Source organism: Canis lupus, chromosome 17 (assembly GCF_003254725.2).
Source record: "Canis lupus dingo isolate Sandy chromosome 17, ASM325472v2, whole genome shotgun sequence".
Taxonomy (NCBI): domain Eukaryota; kingdom Metazoa; phylum Chordata; class Mammalia; order Carnivora; family Canidae; genus Canis; species Canis lupus.
Window position 1 is genome coordinate 38,645,930 of NC_064259.1, and position 17,472 is coordinate 38,663,401.

At 36.6% G+C, this 17,472-nt stretch overlaps 1 protein-coding gene across 1 annotated transcript; it reads left to right on the forward strand.

Moving 5' to 3' along the window:
- Positions 1–291: 291 nt before the first annotated feature.
- Positions 292–17,227, forward strand: RNF103 (ring finger protein 103). Its single transcript, XM_025453851.3, has 4 exons — positions 292–621; positions 3,009–3,148; positions 11,735–11,850; positions 15,212–17,227. Exons 1-4 carry the CDS (start codon positions 396–398, stop codon positions 16,785–16,787), a joined length of 2,058 nt encoding a protein of 685 aa, XP_025309636.1. The 5' UTR covers positions 292–395; the 3' UTR covers positions 16,788–17,227.
- Positions 17,228–17,472: the final 245 nt, after the last annotated feature.

The window sequence follows — 17,472 nt, forward strand, 5'->3', positions numbered from 1 at the left end:
TGAGATTACGGGGCTGGGAGGCCGACCCGCCGCCCGGGGAGCGTCCCTCGGCGCCCCGCTCCTTTCGGTGTTGGACTGATGGGGGTTTTTTAGGCCCCCCCCTCCCCCATCATTCTCCTCGTCTCCAGGCTGGAAGGCCCCGCGCGCGGCCCTGCGCCTGTGCCCGTCGTGTCTTCTCACCCCCGCGCGGTAGCCGAAGCCCCGGCCCCCGGCCCCCGGCCCCCGGCCCCCGGCCCCCGGGCGGCGATGGCGCGCCAGTGAGGGCGGCGGAGGGCCCCGCCGGGACAGTGCCCGCGCCCCGCGCCCCGCGCCCCGCTCCCCGCGCCCCCGCGCCGCGCCGCGCCCTTCTGTTTTCGTCCTCGAGCTCTCTGGGAGGAGAGAAGACGGAGGCGAAGATGTGGCTGAAGCTCTTCTTCCTGCTCCTCTATTTTCTGGTCTTGTTCGTCCTGGCCAGGTTTTTTGAGGCCATTGTGTGGTACGAAACCGGCATCTTTGCCACCCAGCTGGTGGATCCGGTGGCGCTGAGCTTCAAGAAGCTGAAGACCATCCTGGAGTGCCGGGGGCTGGGGTATTCGGGGCTGCCCGAGAAGAAGGATGTCCGGGAGCTGGTGGAAAAGTCAGGCGAGTATCGGGGTGCCCGGTGGCCGGGGCGGAGTGTGCGTCCCTCTGGAGTGAGGCGTCCCCTCCCCGGAAGGGTTAACCAGGCTACTCCCAGAGCTGCCCGGGTTTTCTACCAAAAAAAAAAGAAAAAGAAAGAAGTCCCAGTTTTGAGAAGGCGGCTGGAATTATTTGTAGGGGTGTTGCCGTGTCTTTAAGGTTTGTTTGTTTTTCAAATAACCGGTCTAAGTGCAGCTTCTTAGCACGGCTTGCTTACTAAGAAACGATTTTCTTAGAATTTAGGGAATGTCCACCGGTTACGGACAGCCTGGAAAGCATCATTTGTCCGTTGAAACTTACAGGGATAGAAGAAAAGGAAAACCCCAAGACGCTGTCTGTAGATAGCAGTATTTGTCAGGATGGTATTAGCATGGTATCAGTAAGGAAAAATATCGGAATGCTTAGTATCAAAGAGGCATGTAGGGCTAAGATTTAAATTTTAAATAAGGAGTTTAGATAAAGAGGAAGTGTACACTGTACGTTATTAGCTTTTCATGCTTTATGTTTGGGGAAAATATAAAGTGGATGTGTTTTGTGAATGCCTACCTTGTTTTGTTTTGGAAGAGTTTATGTTTCAGGGTTTTTTTTTTTTGTTTTTTTTTTTTTTTTAAATCTTTATGTCTTGGATGTAAACTTTTTTTTCCTTTCCTTCCTTTTAGAGGTCACACACACTGCTGCATCAAGTTAAGTGGCTAGAGAAATAGAATTGAAATAGTACTAAGACAATATTTATTTAGCATCTTTATGCGTTGTCAGTAACTGTTGGATTGGGGGTAGGATTGAATAAGAAATATGGTTAGTTTTTTTTTCACTCCTGGACAAAATATATCTTTGTTTAGGTAAATGTCCTAGAAGGGGAATGTACTGTAACTTGAGAAAGACATTCTGGGTTGCTGTAGGAAGCAGTTGAAACTGATGGTTATCTTTTTTGTTGTTTCAAGTATAAATGTCTACTGTGTCTTTTACAAGACAGTTTTTTTTTTTTCCTTATTTAGTACTCTATAGCCATGTTGTGTGATAGACAAGAATACTAACTCCAGAAGAGTTTAGCAATCACATATTTGCAGGTTAAGCATGATCAGATTTGTATCTCACAATTAGGGTAGAGGAGGGAACCTTCTGTAGATGTGATACTTTTTTTTTAGAGAAAATATAAAATCAGGGTTGTTTTGTTTTTTTTTTTTTTTTTCTTGCCTCTTGTTTACTGATTGGTTTATGGTGACTTACTTCTGCGGGGGCGGGGGGATGGGAAATGAAGTAAAATAGATCCCTAATAAATGAATTTTCTAGGTTTAGAAGTCTCAACTGCTTTGATTTGGCCAAAGCCAAATCATTTCACATGGCAAAAAAAAATTTAGTAACACTTTTCTCTTTTGACTTTTATTTAGTGTTGCTTCCTTTGGGCCTGAAAATACTTGTCACTTTGAGTGTACAAACAATGCACATATCATTTAAAGAATACACACAGCCCACAAAAATATGACTCACTTCATACATTTTATAGCAGAGGTCTTGGTATAGCAATTTAACTTTATCATTTAAATATTTGTTGTAAATGATTTTACTGCTGTCATGCTTGTTTTCACATTTAGGACAAAAATTAAAATAATTTGATGTTAGTGTTTACTTTTTATGTGATGATACAAGCTCTCAATTTACACTAAGTTTGAGTATTTTTCTTATAAGTAATCTTTTATATCTAACTTTCAAGTCTTATAAAGCCCTATTACTATTTTAAGAAGATGGTGATGGGAAGTTCTGTAAACCCGTTTCTAAATCTTGTAAGTCAGAAGTATGTAAATTATACTGTTTAAAAATTATTTGATGCCTGGATATGTTATACACAAAACTAAATAATACTGTGATGGCTTTTTGGACTTACCAGGAAATTACTTAATTTCCTAATGAATTATGTGATGACTCCACTAGAATATAAGCTCCATGAGAAGATGGATTTTTGTCTGTTCGTTTTTGTCTGACACATAGTAGGTTCTTTTTTTTTTTTTTTTTAAGATTTTATTTATTTATTCATGAGAGACACAGAGAGACAGAGTGAGGCAGAGAGAGAAGCAGGCTCCATGCAGGGAGCCCGATGTGGAACTCGATCCTGGGATCATGCCCTAGGCCAAAGGCAGACGCTCAACTGCTGAGCCACCCAGGTGTCCCACATAGTAGGTTCTTATGACATATCTATTGAGTGAATCTTAAATGGATGTATTCAGGTTCTACTTTTCTATAGACTGAAATGGAAGTATTGTTACATGAGTTTTAATGGTGTAAAATGAAATTAATCATTGAAGTTGGGAATGTAGAATTTTTGAAATTTTACTAGTGTTTTTTCCTTTCTTCAGGTGACTTGATGGAAGGTGAGCTCTATTCTGCACTCAAGGAAGAGGAAGCATCTGAATCCGTTTCTAGTACCAATTTCAGTGGTGAAATGCACTTCTATGAGCTTGTAGAAGACACAAAAGATGGCATCTGGCTAGTTCAGGTATCAGAAACAGTGATAGAAGTGAAATTATTTTTACCAAAATAGTATACAACAGCTGGTGGCACTCCTTTATACTTGTGTCATGTTTTTCTTAAACAAAACTCAGTCCTCATAGGGCGGCTCTGGTGTCTTGGTTTTATAGACCAAGGAAAATGAAAATTGAAGAGGGAGAGAGGAAGCTTTGGGGAAAGAGAGTTGACTGTTTTGTTTAGAATCAGCAGAAACAAATCCATTGTACTCGTTGGATCTTCATTAAAGTAAGAAACACAGATATATCCCTTTTGTTGAATGATTACGTTTTAGTTTTGGTGAACTCCAGTTTTTAATTCAGTGATCCAAATGGTTTTTGTATCTAAATGAAGAACCGTGAAGTAAAAGTAAGAGAATCCTTCTATTAGGCCAATAGCCAACTTTGTGACTATAGGGGAAGAGATACTGTGGGGAATGGTGGGAAGTGCTCGTTGCTTTGCTTACAAAATTGGATGAAGTGATCATTTTAAACCCTAGCCCTTGTGATATCAAAACTGTGAAATTTAATTAGCATGTTAAAGTTGTAGAGTTATGAAGGGTCTAAAACTTAGTCTTTTATGCTTCCCAAAGTGTGGTTCATGTACCACTCATAGTAAATGAGTGGGCACATATTATCATTTATGAATTTTAATGCAAATTAGAAAAGTCAATATTCTATTGAACATGTAATTTCATAAATATTACTGAGGGCAAGCTAAAGTTATTTAAATTTTTAAAAATATAAGACCACTTAAAATATCAAGTAAACTAACAGCATGATTTTGGCTAAAATTATGATTATTGAATCAGTATCCAGTCCCAGGACCCCAGATTTCTTGTCCAGTACTGTTATCATTCCACACTGGGGTTGGCTAAGTTTGACCTGGAGTATAAAAAATCAAAATAGCTTCTTCATATTTCTTACTGAGAACAATGACATCAAAATATAGTAGAAAAATCTAAGAGTTCAGAGACCTTACATGCAGATCTGATCCTGTCATAGATTTGCAATATAATTGTGGATAGACAGATTTTTTGTTGTACTTGGCCACAAATAAAATATATACATCTAAAGAGGTTGGAATAATACTGTTGTGCATGGGGCTAAAGAGTTGAGTTTTAGGAATTCTTCAGGTGATTACATTAGCTATTCATGACTTCGTTTACATGCAGTCTTCCTATTGTGTTTGACCTTTTACCTGCCAAATAATCTAATTCTATAGTTTTTAAATTCAGCAAAAGGAGAATCTGGGAGGTTATGTGTTATGTTATGTTAGTCTATATGTTACCATCAAATTCTAGTTTATTTCTCTGTGAATTAATTGATATTGAGAAATAAACTAGTATCTCTAAAACTTTATAAGTAAATAGTTATTCCATTTCTTTTCCCAGATACTTATATCTTATGGTCTGATCAAGAAAGACTGATTGGTTTTGATAATTTTAGTTTTATTTACTGAGGTTGAGTTGAATAGCCTGTCCTATGTACCTGTGTTCTCTAAATATTTGTCCATACATTGAATGATCCCATAGAGATGAATAATAAATAGATACTGAATACCTTCCAAATTTGGAAAAGCCATGTCAAAAGTCAAGAAATTTTTTTGGTATATAGGATTCTACCTATAAACAATGAATACATTCTGGTTCACTACTTAATGTATATTCTTGCTTGTAAATGATCTACTCCTCTTTAATGTTCTATTAAAGATAGAAGTGCCTGGGTGGCTCGGTTGGTTAAGTGTCTGCCTTTGGCTCAAGTCACGATCTCAGGGTTCTGGGATGGAGCCGTACATCCAGCTCCCTGCTCAGTGGGGAGAGTCTCCTTCTCCCTCTCCATCTCCCCCTCCTCCTACTCATGCACGTGTCCTGTCTCTCAATCAAATAAATAAAATCTTAAAAAAAAAAAAAAAAAAAGATAAGCATGGGGGTCCTGGGTGACTCAGTCGGTTAAGCCTCCAACTCTTGGTTTCAGTTTAGCTCATGATCTCGCAGTTGTGGGATCAAGTCCTGTATCCCCACTGAGTGTAGAGCCTGCTTCGGATTCTCTCTCCCTCTCCTCCTCTGCCCCTTCCTCAACTCATGGACATGCACTCTCTCTCAAATAAATAAAATCTTAAAAAAAAAATAAAGATAAACATGGATTAAACTCTGTTAATAATGTGACAAAATTCAAATAGTTTATTTAGCAGTTAGTTGTATGCCAGGTTCTGGAAATATACCAGGAACATACACAAGGCTAAGTCCTTGCTCTCACTTTCCAGTTGGGAGAGGTAGGCAATAAATAAGTAAATATTTAATATAGCATCAAATTAGTGGAAAATGCTAAGAAGAAAAGTAAGGTAAGGAGACAGAGTGGCAAAAAAATTCTCTGATAAGGTGACGCTTGAATGAAATGAAGAACAGATAAAGAATGATAGTGAATGTAAACATTATAAATTTTAATCATTAAATTATTTTCCTCTGAAAATTTGTTAAGCCTCACAAGATATTAGTAGTTAAAAAATGACTCCTAAGAAAAATAGAATATATTTATATAGTTTTCCATGTGTTTTGGTAATAGGACATACACTTAATTTTCCAGTGACTTTCAGGACTTGCACTGATCACCAGTGTCTGGCTTGTGTCCCTTGGGGCCAGTGGCTTACATATGTCAGATGGCTGGCTTAGGTTAGAACAGTCTCTTGCCAGGACAACTGAGAAGATTGAGATTGAAACTATGTCTTCAGGCATTCTGAAGTCACCAGCTAACCTAATCAGCACAGACATTGGTTTAAGCTCTTAAAAGAAACCTATTGTTTTTTTGTTTTTAAATTGAAAATGTCTGAAATGTCTGTTAGAAAATAAGTATTCTCTCAGTTGCTCATCACTGTTTCAGTTCAGGTCATGTTTATCTAATCTCTTGTGAAAGGAAACTTTAAAAATCCTGTTTTTAGTAATTTGAATTATTCTTTTCTATTTATTTTAGAAGAAGCTAATTTTAGTTTGCTCTTTTTTTTTTTTTTAATTTTTGAGTGCGCATAGATCCCAGCCAGTTCAATCCTCTTCAGATTGCCTTTATTTTAGGTTTCCTGTGTAAGAAATATTTAGCATATCAGAGGTCTTTTTCTCGCATTTTTCTGGGAGAAATTATGAATTATGGTTTTCTTTTGTATTTATTGAGAAAAAATGTAGTTAGATGGCATTCGACTGATAATTAGCACTTTAGACTTCTTAAGTGATGTCATTGAAAGGATGTCTAGATTTACTTATTTAGGGAAAGTGTGACTTTAATAACTGGGTATATGACTTAGCTATTCCATCACATGGTTAGCTCATTATTTTTCTGGAATGGATTGGTAATCTAGGTTGATTTATCTTTTTTGGTGACATTACATGTGGAATGATGACACTACACGAGAAAAGTGAATTTGTATAATTTATTTAGTTCATCCTATATTTCTTATGATTTCTATCTTCTGGGCAACTCACACTTTTACTTTCTGAATGATGCATGTTAATGGTCTTTATATCTTTCTCTCCTCAAATGTTTTAAGATATATTGATGCTCATGAATTAACCTTACATTGAACCAGAGTATTAGGATGCTCCATTGCATGTCAAGCTTTTCCATGTCTATCTGTATTCTCTATAATATGAGGTAAAAAGAACTAATTTTAGTTTTCCAGGCAGCAACACATATGGGACATCTTTATCATCAATATACTATGTAACTCATGGAACAACTGAGTCCTCTTTCTTTTCCTAATAGTTCTAACAAATTTAAGTTTTCCTGCTTTGTTCTTAACCTCAGTTCATATCTTTCATTAGTTATCTTTCAGTGTTGTGGATTCTTTGATCTTACCACCACCCAGTCTTCTGAGTAGCATAAATTGAAGACAGTTACTTTTTTTTTTTTTCTTCAGAAAACTCTTAGAGAGGTAGATGGAACAGTGGCTAGGCTCCTGAAGTGGAAAGCTACCATGCTCCATGGGTTTTATGGGTTTATCTTAGCATTTCTATTTCCCTTTTTTGACCGTGTTCAAGGAAGGACTGTGATATTTGTTCCCAACTGGCTTTATCCCCATCATAAGGAATTTAACATCACTGGAATTGAGATAGCAGTGAAAAAGCATCATGTGATCTAAAGTAAAGCTTTGGGTCAATATTTACTGAAATATTGTTGTTATATTTCCTGTTTGGCTAAAAAAATGTTAATAGCTGTCTTAAAACTTATTTACCTTTGTTCTAGACAATACTTTTGTTCAGGGAGATTTTAACCTGTTCATTCCTTTCTTGACACTATTATAAAAGTGAAGTACATGGCAAGCTACTTTATTGTTTATTTTGTACTGATGAAAAACTTTTATTTCTGCTTACTCATAAAGAAAGCTAGTAGGGATACCAAAGAAATAATTAAATACCACTGAATTTTGTTTCTGTCAATCACTTGTCCTCACTTTTAATGATTTTATATAATTTGCATATATTTATTTAAGTTGGTCTATGATTTTGAAAGTAGAAACTCCCCATAAATAATGAAATATTGAGATGCAGAAAATATCATAACCCAGCATTACTGTTCTATGGAGTTTTGTTATTTAATTTAGCCTAAACTTATATGGCAGATGTTCTGGTTAGTAATAAAATTCACCTCTAAAAATTAGGCAAAAAGGGATCCCTGGGTGGCGCAGCGGTTTGGCGCCTGCCTTTGGCCCAGGGCGCGATCCTGGAGACCCGGGATCGAATCCCACATCAGGCTCCCGGTGCATGGAGCCTGCTTCTCCCTCTGCCTGTGTCTCTGCCTCTCTCTCTCTCTCTCTCTGTGACTATCATAAATAAATAAAAAAATTTAAAAAAAAAAATAAAAATTAGGCAAAAATACACGTTTTTTTCTTATACCAGTGTACACTTAAAATACCCATGCAAGGGAATAAACAATAACCTGAGGTCCAGTTTTTCTTTTTTTGTTTGTTTGTTTTTTTGTTTTTCAGTTTTTCTTTGTAAGATTAACTAGACTACACAAGGTTGACTTCAGAAAATATGGGATTTAATATCACACACTGTCCAACACAGTTGTGTATATGGTGTGGTGGAGGCAGCTCATACTGTTTCATGAAGGGTGATTGTTAACATCCCTTCCCAACTCCCATGTTTAGAGATAACATGTTGGTAACTTGAAATCAGCCATATGGGAGTATTTATACCTAGGAAATCAGCAAGTAATAGAAATCAGAATTTCCTTTTTATTTTGGAGAGCTAGTTGTTAAACATCTACCAGCAAACCACTGGTTTTATACATTCATCTAACCATCTAACAAATATTTATTGAAATCTAATGTGTGCCAGCTGAACCTTGTGATTAGAATTGAGGGCACAAAGATAAATAACCTATAGCCTGTGCCATAAGACAGCTTAGTTTGGTTTACTAAAATGTGTAGACCAGTAAAAATCTTAGTTTATAAGTATCTTTCAGTTGAGTTACATGGTCCATGATGGTGCTAGCATCTTGAGAAATCCTAAAGAACTCTATTAGTGAAATGGAATGTAGGAAAATTGTGGTAGTTTTTTCCTGGAGAAAAGTATATTTTTAAATTCATTGAATTGAAAGTCCTTATGTCTGACTGGGATCAAGAACATTGATATGCAATTGCATAGCAAGGTAGTATTTATGCTAATGTTTGTCCAGAAAATATTCCAGATGACAGGTTGCTAGGGAAGGGACTTATAACAGATACCAAAAAGTTGGTGGCTTTCGAGAACATGTTTAGTCAGAAGTAAAAGAATGAAGTTACTAAGATGTAAAAAGCTGAAATAATTTAGTTCTACATAAATATTTAATGAGCACCCAAATGAGTTAGGCACTATACTAGCTGTAGGAAATGCAATGGTGAACAAGTATAGGAATGCCAGTTAGAGAGGCAGATAACCTGGGAAGGAGGAGGGAAAGATTCCTTCACTTCCAGCCTATGCTGCCAACTCTGTTCCAGACTTGGAATTCAGGCTGTACTTTGATCTAGTTTTTTTCTAGTCTCTGAAAATACTCCCCACAGAGAACACAACATCCTTCTTGAACTGCCGAGGAATATGTCTCTGCTTTTAATAAGATGAGCAGTGTGAGTGCCACTCAGAATCATCGTGCATACTTTTGGATATGAGCTGTAAGTTGGGAATTCTTAATGGTGTGACCCAGTAGTAATAGGTTAGAGTATTTGATTGTACCATGTGACTCAGCCAGATGAGTTATTTTGTGAAAATATTAAAATGTTTAGTGGTGGTTTAATTCAGCCTCTACAAAATTTATGTTAAACCTTTAGTTGAATGATCTAACTATATAGGGCATTGAACAGAGCTGTTTCTAATTATATAAATGTAACTTTCAAGTCAAATAAAATGCTTTCATGCAATTAATGCCTAGGGGAGTTTTTGTTTTTGCATGGCTCTCTGTGTTAGGGATCATTAAACTCTTCAAAAGCAGGTGAGGGAACAGCTTGCTGAATAAAAAAGGCCCTAGGGTTAAACATTGTCATGTACCTACTCAGATGTTCCCATTCTGATCACAGACTTGTATTGTCTGTGCTGTAACCAGCAGTGTCTACCGACAACCCCTCTCATTCCTACTTCCTTTCCTAGCATTGGAGCTTTTGTAAGTCTGAAAAATACCTGTACAATGGTCAGGATCTTCCCTGAAAGATGCTCCTAGACTTAGGGCCATACTTACTCCATTGAATAAAGCAGCATCTTAACCCCTTGATGCAATGTTGTTATAAACACTGACCTGAAATGTTTGGGTTATTTGCAGCCTTGATCAGGAAATGGAAGTGAAAAGGAAGTTCTTTAAGAGTTCTTTAGAAGAAGTAGGGAGTATGGTGGTATGATTGGACAGAAACTTCTTAATCTTTCTCAGTAACCTGAAAAATAAGTTCAAGATTTCCTTGATTACTTGATGGAAAGAAATACAATACTGACTCTTGAGTAGTAGGGAAAAAAAAAAGAAAAGAAATATATCTGCCCTGCTTTTTCTTCCTGACTATTCAGCTAAAATATATCTAGCCCTTTTGGACTGTGGAAAAATGAGTTAGGGACTTAATGGGTAATGTAACTGGCATGAACCTCCTCAGAAAGAGCTTTCATGTCCCAGATTATCCTCTTTTTACCTCAGTCATCTAAGCATTTAAATAATAACTCGTAAAAAAAATTAATAATAACTTGTGTCTCCCTCAATAAGGCCATCTATTTTCACTAAGAAGCACATCAAAACCATTTGTTTAATGCCCTAAATTGTGTATGTGTTTGTGTATTTACGAAGCATCAGAGTCATTACAAAATGTTACATATAGCATATATGTCTGTAGATGTGGGGATGATATGGTAATAGCAATGGTATACAGCAGAGATTAGTGGACAGTGATCTGTGTGCCTATAAAGTGAAGTTTAAGTTACTTGTCACCACTATGTGCTCTCTTTCTGCTGCCCTTGAAATTTGTTAGGCTTCCCAGCAGAGAGTCCACAGTGAGGTAGCTATACCATTCCTGTGTTTCCCAGGGAGTATATCTTGGCACTCATTTCACACACACACCTGGGATTTCACTTCCTGGAGGCTTTGTGAACATGAAAATGTCCCTTCCTCCCAGAACGGACCCCAGAGTATTGTGTTGTAATTTTGAATTAGATAACATCAGTTACATAGCATTTGTTAAAATAAACTTGGCCTATATACCCTGGGTTTAAAATAAATCAAACAGATGGTTTCATGAAGACTTCAGACATTTTGGCTTTCCTTTACATTCCCATTTAGTTGTTTTTGTGTTTTTGTTTTTAACATTTAATTTTGTTTTTTACTCCTATGTCTGTCAAAGTCCTGCCTCATTCAAAGCAGGAAGATTAGGGAATAAAAGGAAAAGGTGTTAACAATTAGAAAGGCTAAGAAAGCATTATACATTTTGAAGGTTAACTTACAGTTTTTTTTTCTTTTTAAAAAAATCTTTTACTTTTCTCAATCTTAATTGTGTTTAAAAGCTATTTGCAAATTTGAAGAAGTTCAAGAGCATAGAATTCATTATGGTAATTCTTTTTATATGTTAGAACCTTTTCATGGTTGTTAAGAAAAAGCCATAGAAGTAGTATTGGTTTAGTCAAAGCATAGTTTAATAGAAAACATATGTTTGACTCTTGGCTCCATAATTATACTTCAAAAAAGTGAAATTTGTACTCATTGAACCCACATGTGATAATTTCTAGTAAGCTATATTTGGATTATTGTTTTAAATTTTTAGAGCAGAGAAATGCCTCCAAAGGCCATTTTCTTCCTGTGTAACTTATTTCTAGAGAATAGGCTACAGGTTGGAGAATGTGGCTAGCTTCTTAATATTGTTTTGATTCCCTCTACTGCCACAGAGTGTGGAAGGTTAATGCACTGTATTCAGTGTTTTAAGCCTTTTCAGTTGGACATTTGTTCCTTCTACGAGAATTGCAATGATGATATAACCAGGAACAGAATCTTTTTGCAAAAGGTAAAGATATATTATAGATAATAAATGGTTGGTTTGACTTCATTTTAGGTAATTAAAGTTTCTGTTTTTCTTTCTGGACAAATAGGTCATAGCAAATGACAGAAGTCCCTTGGTTGGTAAAATCCACTGGGAGAAAATGGTGAAAAAGGTGTCAAGATTTGGAATACGTACAGGCACTTTTAATTGTTCCAGTGACCCCAGGTGAGTTGATTAGGCAATTCTTAGAATCTGAGATCTGACCAGAATTGTCTTAATTAATGAAGACAATGATATAAGAAGCCTATTCGAACTGAAAGCTAATTATAATGTTTAGCACACTGTTACCCAGGTGCTTGATCAATAGTTTTTGATAAACTGGCAGTTTTTTACTTTCTTTCTGAAATGTCTTTCTTTATGTCATTCTTCTGTATTCTTTCTAGTGGGGGTGACTCTTAAGAGTATGCCTTCAGTCAGTTTGGTTTCAATTTCCTCCCAAAAGACTTCGGCACATTTATAGCTTGTGCTGATTGAAATCTTTTGTCATAATTCTGACCTCCACTTTGCAAGCAGACACTTATTTCTATCTGCCCTATAATTCCCCCTAGAAATGTCCTTTTCCCTAAACCCAGTGTTTGTATTGCTTTCTTTACTGGAGTTCCTTCTCTAGGATGGCCTCAGGGCAGCCTCCTCAGATGTGTTGGTCTCATTGTACAGCAGTACTTTCCTGACTTTGTTAGCTCCTCTAAGAATGTTCAAGACCACCACCTCTGGGCGCCACCTGACTCTGCTGGGCAGCAGTTATAATATTTCCCTGCAAGTATACTCAGCTTGCCTGGCTGTAATTTCTTTCATTCCCTCAAGAAAGCAATATAGCTTACAAGGCTAAAAAGCCCTCTGTTAGGTCTATATTTTTTTTTCTTTTCTTTGAGAAAGTAGAAAACAAGGTGGGGTATGTCTTTGGAGGGTTGGAGAGATGGGGGATAGTAAAGAGCAGCTCCACATTGGAATTGCAGGAGCTGAGTGGCAAATGGGTCGGGAGGGCCTTTGGTGAGAGTAAATGGGTAGAGGGCCAGTGGAATAAGCAGAGAAGGGAAAAGTGAAGGGGAGATTGGAGAGCAGGCCTGAAAGGCCAAGGAGACCAATGATCTCTGAAGAAACCACATTATATAAACAGAAATACTAAGGTTTCTTTTTAAGTACCACATGTCACATAAACTTGAGTAACAAACTCACTAACCATATTTTCTATCATTTTTAGTCTTCAAATTCTCTAAGAATCTTGGAAGGTTTAGTTTAAGAACTAGAGTTATTTTCATGGTATTCAGTCTAGAAAGTTAAAGCTATCACTTAACCCTGAAAAGAAAGCACATACATGAAGAAATGTATGCACTAAGTCCTTCTTTGCCTGTTTTACACAGTAGGTCTTCTGTCAGAAAGATTGGCATTCAATTTATGTCATAACTCAGAAGCCAGTATTCTCTGATGTAGTTATAGGAAGATAAAAAGAATGACCGAGAGTAGAAATATGTCATCACAAGTATCATGTGAAATTTAAAAATTAAAGCTACTTAAAGATATTTAAGATGTAAATAAAGCAATTTATTTAACTTGTTGCTTTGGGGAGCAGAGGGTAAAAATTCAATGAATTACTACTTTGCATTATATGAACACAGTGTTAAAGGATAAAAGATATTTTCCTTATAGGAATTCATAATTCTCAAACCACTTAGGGCAATATTGATATTAATGGAATCTATCCTGTTAAGTGAATCAACTCAACAAGAAGCTGAATTGTGGTCTGTGATTCTGAGTCACCCAGACAGTATCTCAGAGTCTTTACTAACCTTGTCTTTATGACATAACATGCTATCTTCATATATCTGAAGTTATATCACAAAATTTCTGAGATACAACTTATTTTATTATCGTTATAAAATCATATGACATACGTTGAGACTTTCAGTCTGATCATATAAATGTGTAGTGTGCTTATTTAAATAAAATATAATTCATGCTGGGGCACCTGGCTGGCTCAGTCAGAGGTGCATGCGACTCTTGATCCCTGGGGTTGTGAGTTCAAGCCCCACATTGTGTGTAGAGATTATTTAAAATAAAAAATAAATATATAGACACACACACAGAGATGTAATCTGTGTTTATTAAGTAAAGGATAACACTTAGGACATATATATAAATATTTTTAATAGGAAAATAAGTTGAACATTTATTACCATACATTTATAAATCTATAATGAACAAAATGTACCTTCATATGGTAGATTTTCTTTTTTTCATCTTTATTGAGATAAATTTACACACCAGAAAACTCTGCATGGTAAGTTTTTGGGAAAAAAAATACTTTTTATTTAAAAAAGGAAAATGCACTTAAAATTTCTCCACTGTCATACGACAGTCTTTATTTTTCAGTATTTCCTTTCATTTCTTATCTAGTTTTTAGGGGGAGAGTGATGTCGCAAATAGTATAGCAAGAATTTGTCCATTTCCAAAAGGATTGGAGTGATGACCACACTGGATAAATATAAGCAGATGATTTAATTTTAGTTAAATTCTTCTATACTTACTCATCCTCTAACTGAATCTCTTCTTTAATTTTTTTTTTTTAAGATTTTATTTATTTATTCATGAGAGACACACACAGAGAGAGAGAGAGGCAGAGACACAGGCAGAGGTAGAAGCAGGCTCCATGCAGGGAGCCTGATGTGAGACTTAATCCCCTGTCTCCAGGATCACACCCTGGGCTGAAGGCAGGGCTAAACTGCTGAGCCACTGGGGCTGCCCATGAATCTCTTCTTAATCTGAAAACTTACTTTGTTTCATCTGTATTAAATACTCCTCTTCATGATCTTCATTAAAGAGATGAGAGAATATAAAAAGCATGGGACTTGATCTTTCTTAGGTGAACTTTTGTTTATTACTTTGTAACAGAACCTGTGATGCTTGAGTTAATAAATGGGTGCAGCATGGCTCTTACACTCAAGGAACTTGAGTTCAAGTCAGGGACTTGCATGTGGGATAATCTGTTCTCTCTTCTTTGGCCATCTGAATCTAACCACCTTCAAGACCTCATTCATTTCCTAAACCTTTCATGAAATCTTCACTAGCTCAAACTCTGTGATATTCCCTATTTTTGAACTTCTTTTACATTAGTAATTGAATATATATGATTTTATACTTCTGGGTTTTTTTTTTCCTTAATAGGATTTTAAATTCCTTTCGAGCAGGAATTATTTTCCTATTTTCTTTTGGATCTTATAAGCACATAATGAAGTAGTAGCTACATAATAGATGCTAAAGTATTTGTTGATTTCCTTGACTAAACTCTTCTATAAAAAACAAACCAGAAACAGGAAACAAAGCTACAAAAAGAGAGCTTGCTTTCGTTCTTGTACAACTGCCAGGTATTGATACCACTTTTGATTATTTGGAGGTTATTTGGTTTTGGGCAGAGTATCTTTCAATGCCAAAAAAATTTGTTAGGGGGAAACAAATTGTGCAACAGTGAAGATGAGCAAACTAGCTCATCTGCCAGCCTGGCTTTTACTTATGGTTTACTCTCTTACAGATACTGCAGAAGAAGAGGCTGGATACGATCCACACTCATTATGTCTGTCCCACAAACTAGCACTTCTAAAGGGAAAGTCATGCTTAAAGAATATAGTGGACACAAAATTGAAGTAGAGCACATTTTTAAGTGGATAACTGCTCATGCGGCTTCTCGGATCAAAACCATTTATGATGCTGAACATTTGAAAGAAGAATGGAATAAAAGTGATCAATATTGGGTAAAAATATACCTATTTGCAAACCTTGACCAACCCCCAGCTTTCTTCTCTGCACTAAGTATAAAGTTTACTGGAAGAGTTGAGTTTATTTTTGTTAATGTGGAAAATTGGGACAACAAGAGTTATATGACAGATATTGGTGTATATAACATGCCATCATATATTCTTAGAACTCCTGAAGGAATTTACAGATATGGAAACCACACAGGTGAATTTATATCCCTTCAGGCCATGGATTCATTTTTGCGCTCATTGCAACCTGAAGTAAATGATCTGTTTGTTTTGAGCTTGGTTCTAGTTAATCTTATGGCTTGGATGGACTTATTTATCACACAAGGAGCAACCATAAAGCGATTTGTGGTTCTCATAAGCACTTTAGGGACATATAATTCTCTATTAATTATTTCCTGGCTACCTGTGTTGGGCTTTTTACAGCTCCCTTACTTAGATAGTTTTTATGAATATAGCTTAAAATTGTTGAGATATTCCAATACAACCACACTGGCTTCATGGGTAAGGGCAGACTGGATGTTTTATTCTTCACACCCAGCCCTGTTTCTCAGTACGTATCTTGGACACGGTTTACTAATTGATTACTTTGAGAAGAAGAGGCGGCGCAACAACAACAATGATGAAGTCAATGCCAATAACTTAGAATGGTTATCAAGTCTGTGGGACTGGTACACCAGCTACCTCTTCCACCCGATTGCTTCTTTTCAGAACTTTCCTGTAGAATCTGATTGGGACGAAGACCCTGACTTATTCTTGGAGCGATTAGCTTTCCCTGACCTTTGGCTTCATCCTCTGATACCAACTGATTACATAAAAAATTTGCCAATGTGGCGATTTAAATGTCTTGGAGTCCAGTCTGAAGAGGAAATGTTGGAAGGTTCTCAAGATATTGAAAATGACTCAGACAGCGAGAGCACAGACATTTTTAGCAGTGAGAAGGAAGTATTTGAAGATAAACAAAGTGTAGTTCACAATTCTCCAGGAAGAGCAAGTCACTGTGATGCTGAGGCTTGTTCATGTGCCAATAAATATTGTCAGACCAGCCCATATGAAAGAAAGGGAAGGTCATATGGATCATATAATGCTAATGAAGATATGGAACCTGATTGGTTAACTTGGCCTGCTGATATGCTGCACTGTACTGAATGTGTTGTTTGCCTAGAGAATTTTGAAAATGGATGTTTGCTAATGGGGTTGCCTTGCGGTCATGTGTTCCATCAGAATTGCATTGTGATGTGGTTGGCTGGGGGCCGACACTGTTGCCCTGTTTGCCGGTGGCCTTCCTATAAAAAAAAGCAGCCATATGCACAACACCAGCCCTTGTCAAATGATGTCCCATCTTAACCATGTGCAATTTGTCCTTTATAAGCTTTGAGTATCTTACAGCTTGCCTTTTTAATGTTAGTCACAATGTTTTTGTGGTTTGAAGTTTAGTTTAATGTTAGTGCAGTGACAGGAAATACACATTATGCTAATGTTGATGACAATTACTTGGTTGCCTTGTGTGTCAATTGAATGCATACTTAATTGTAAAAATTTTTATTTACAACATTGGAAATTCAGAAGTTAATGTTTTTTGTAAGCACAAAAGAAGTATGATAGAAATTTATCCTAGCAAGACTTTACAAGGTAGGATCAAATTCTAATGGAATTGAGGCAGTTTCTTATCCTAAATGTTTCCTCCCTTTTTACAATCTGTGTCCAGCACCTCTTGGTTAAATAATGTATGCTCTGAGACATGAAATTAAAACAGACCTATTAAATAAATTATTTTAAAACCAGAAGATTACAGCTTTCCCAATATTAAATTGTTTTTGATGAGGTGGCTGAATGCTATAGGTGTTTTGCTGGCTTGTTAATTTCACAGGTAAGTCAAATGTGTTCCTTGGCTAATGAGTGAAAACAAAAAGATAAATTATGTTGCTGATACTAGCCAGAGGTGATATTAATCAGCCTTGTAGTTTGGTCAGCTTTGATGGGAAGGAATTTCATGGTGGGCTTTTTTTTTTTTTTTTCTTTAAGTATTAAG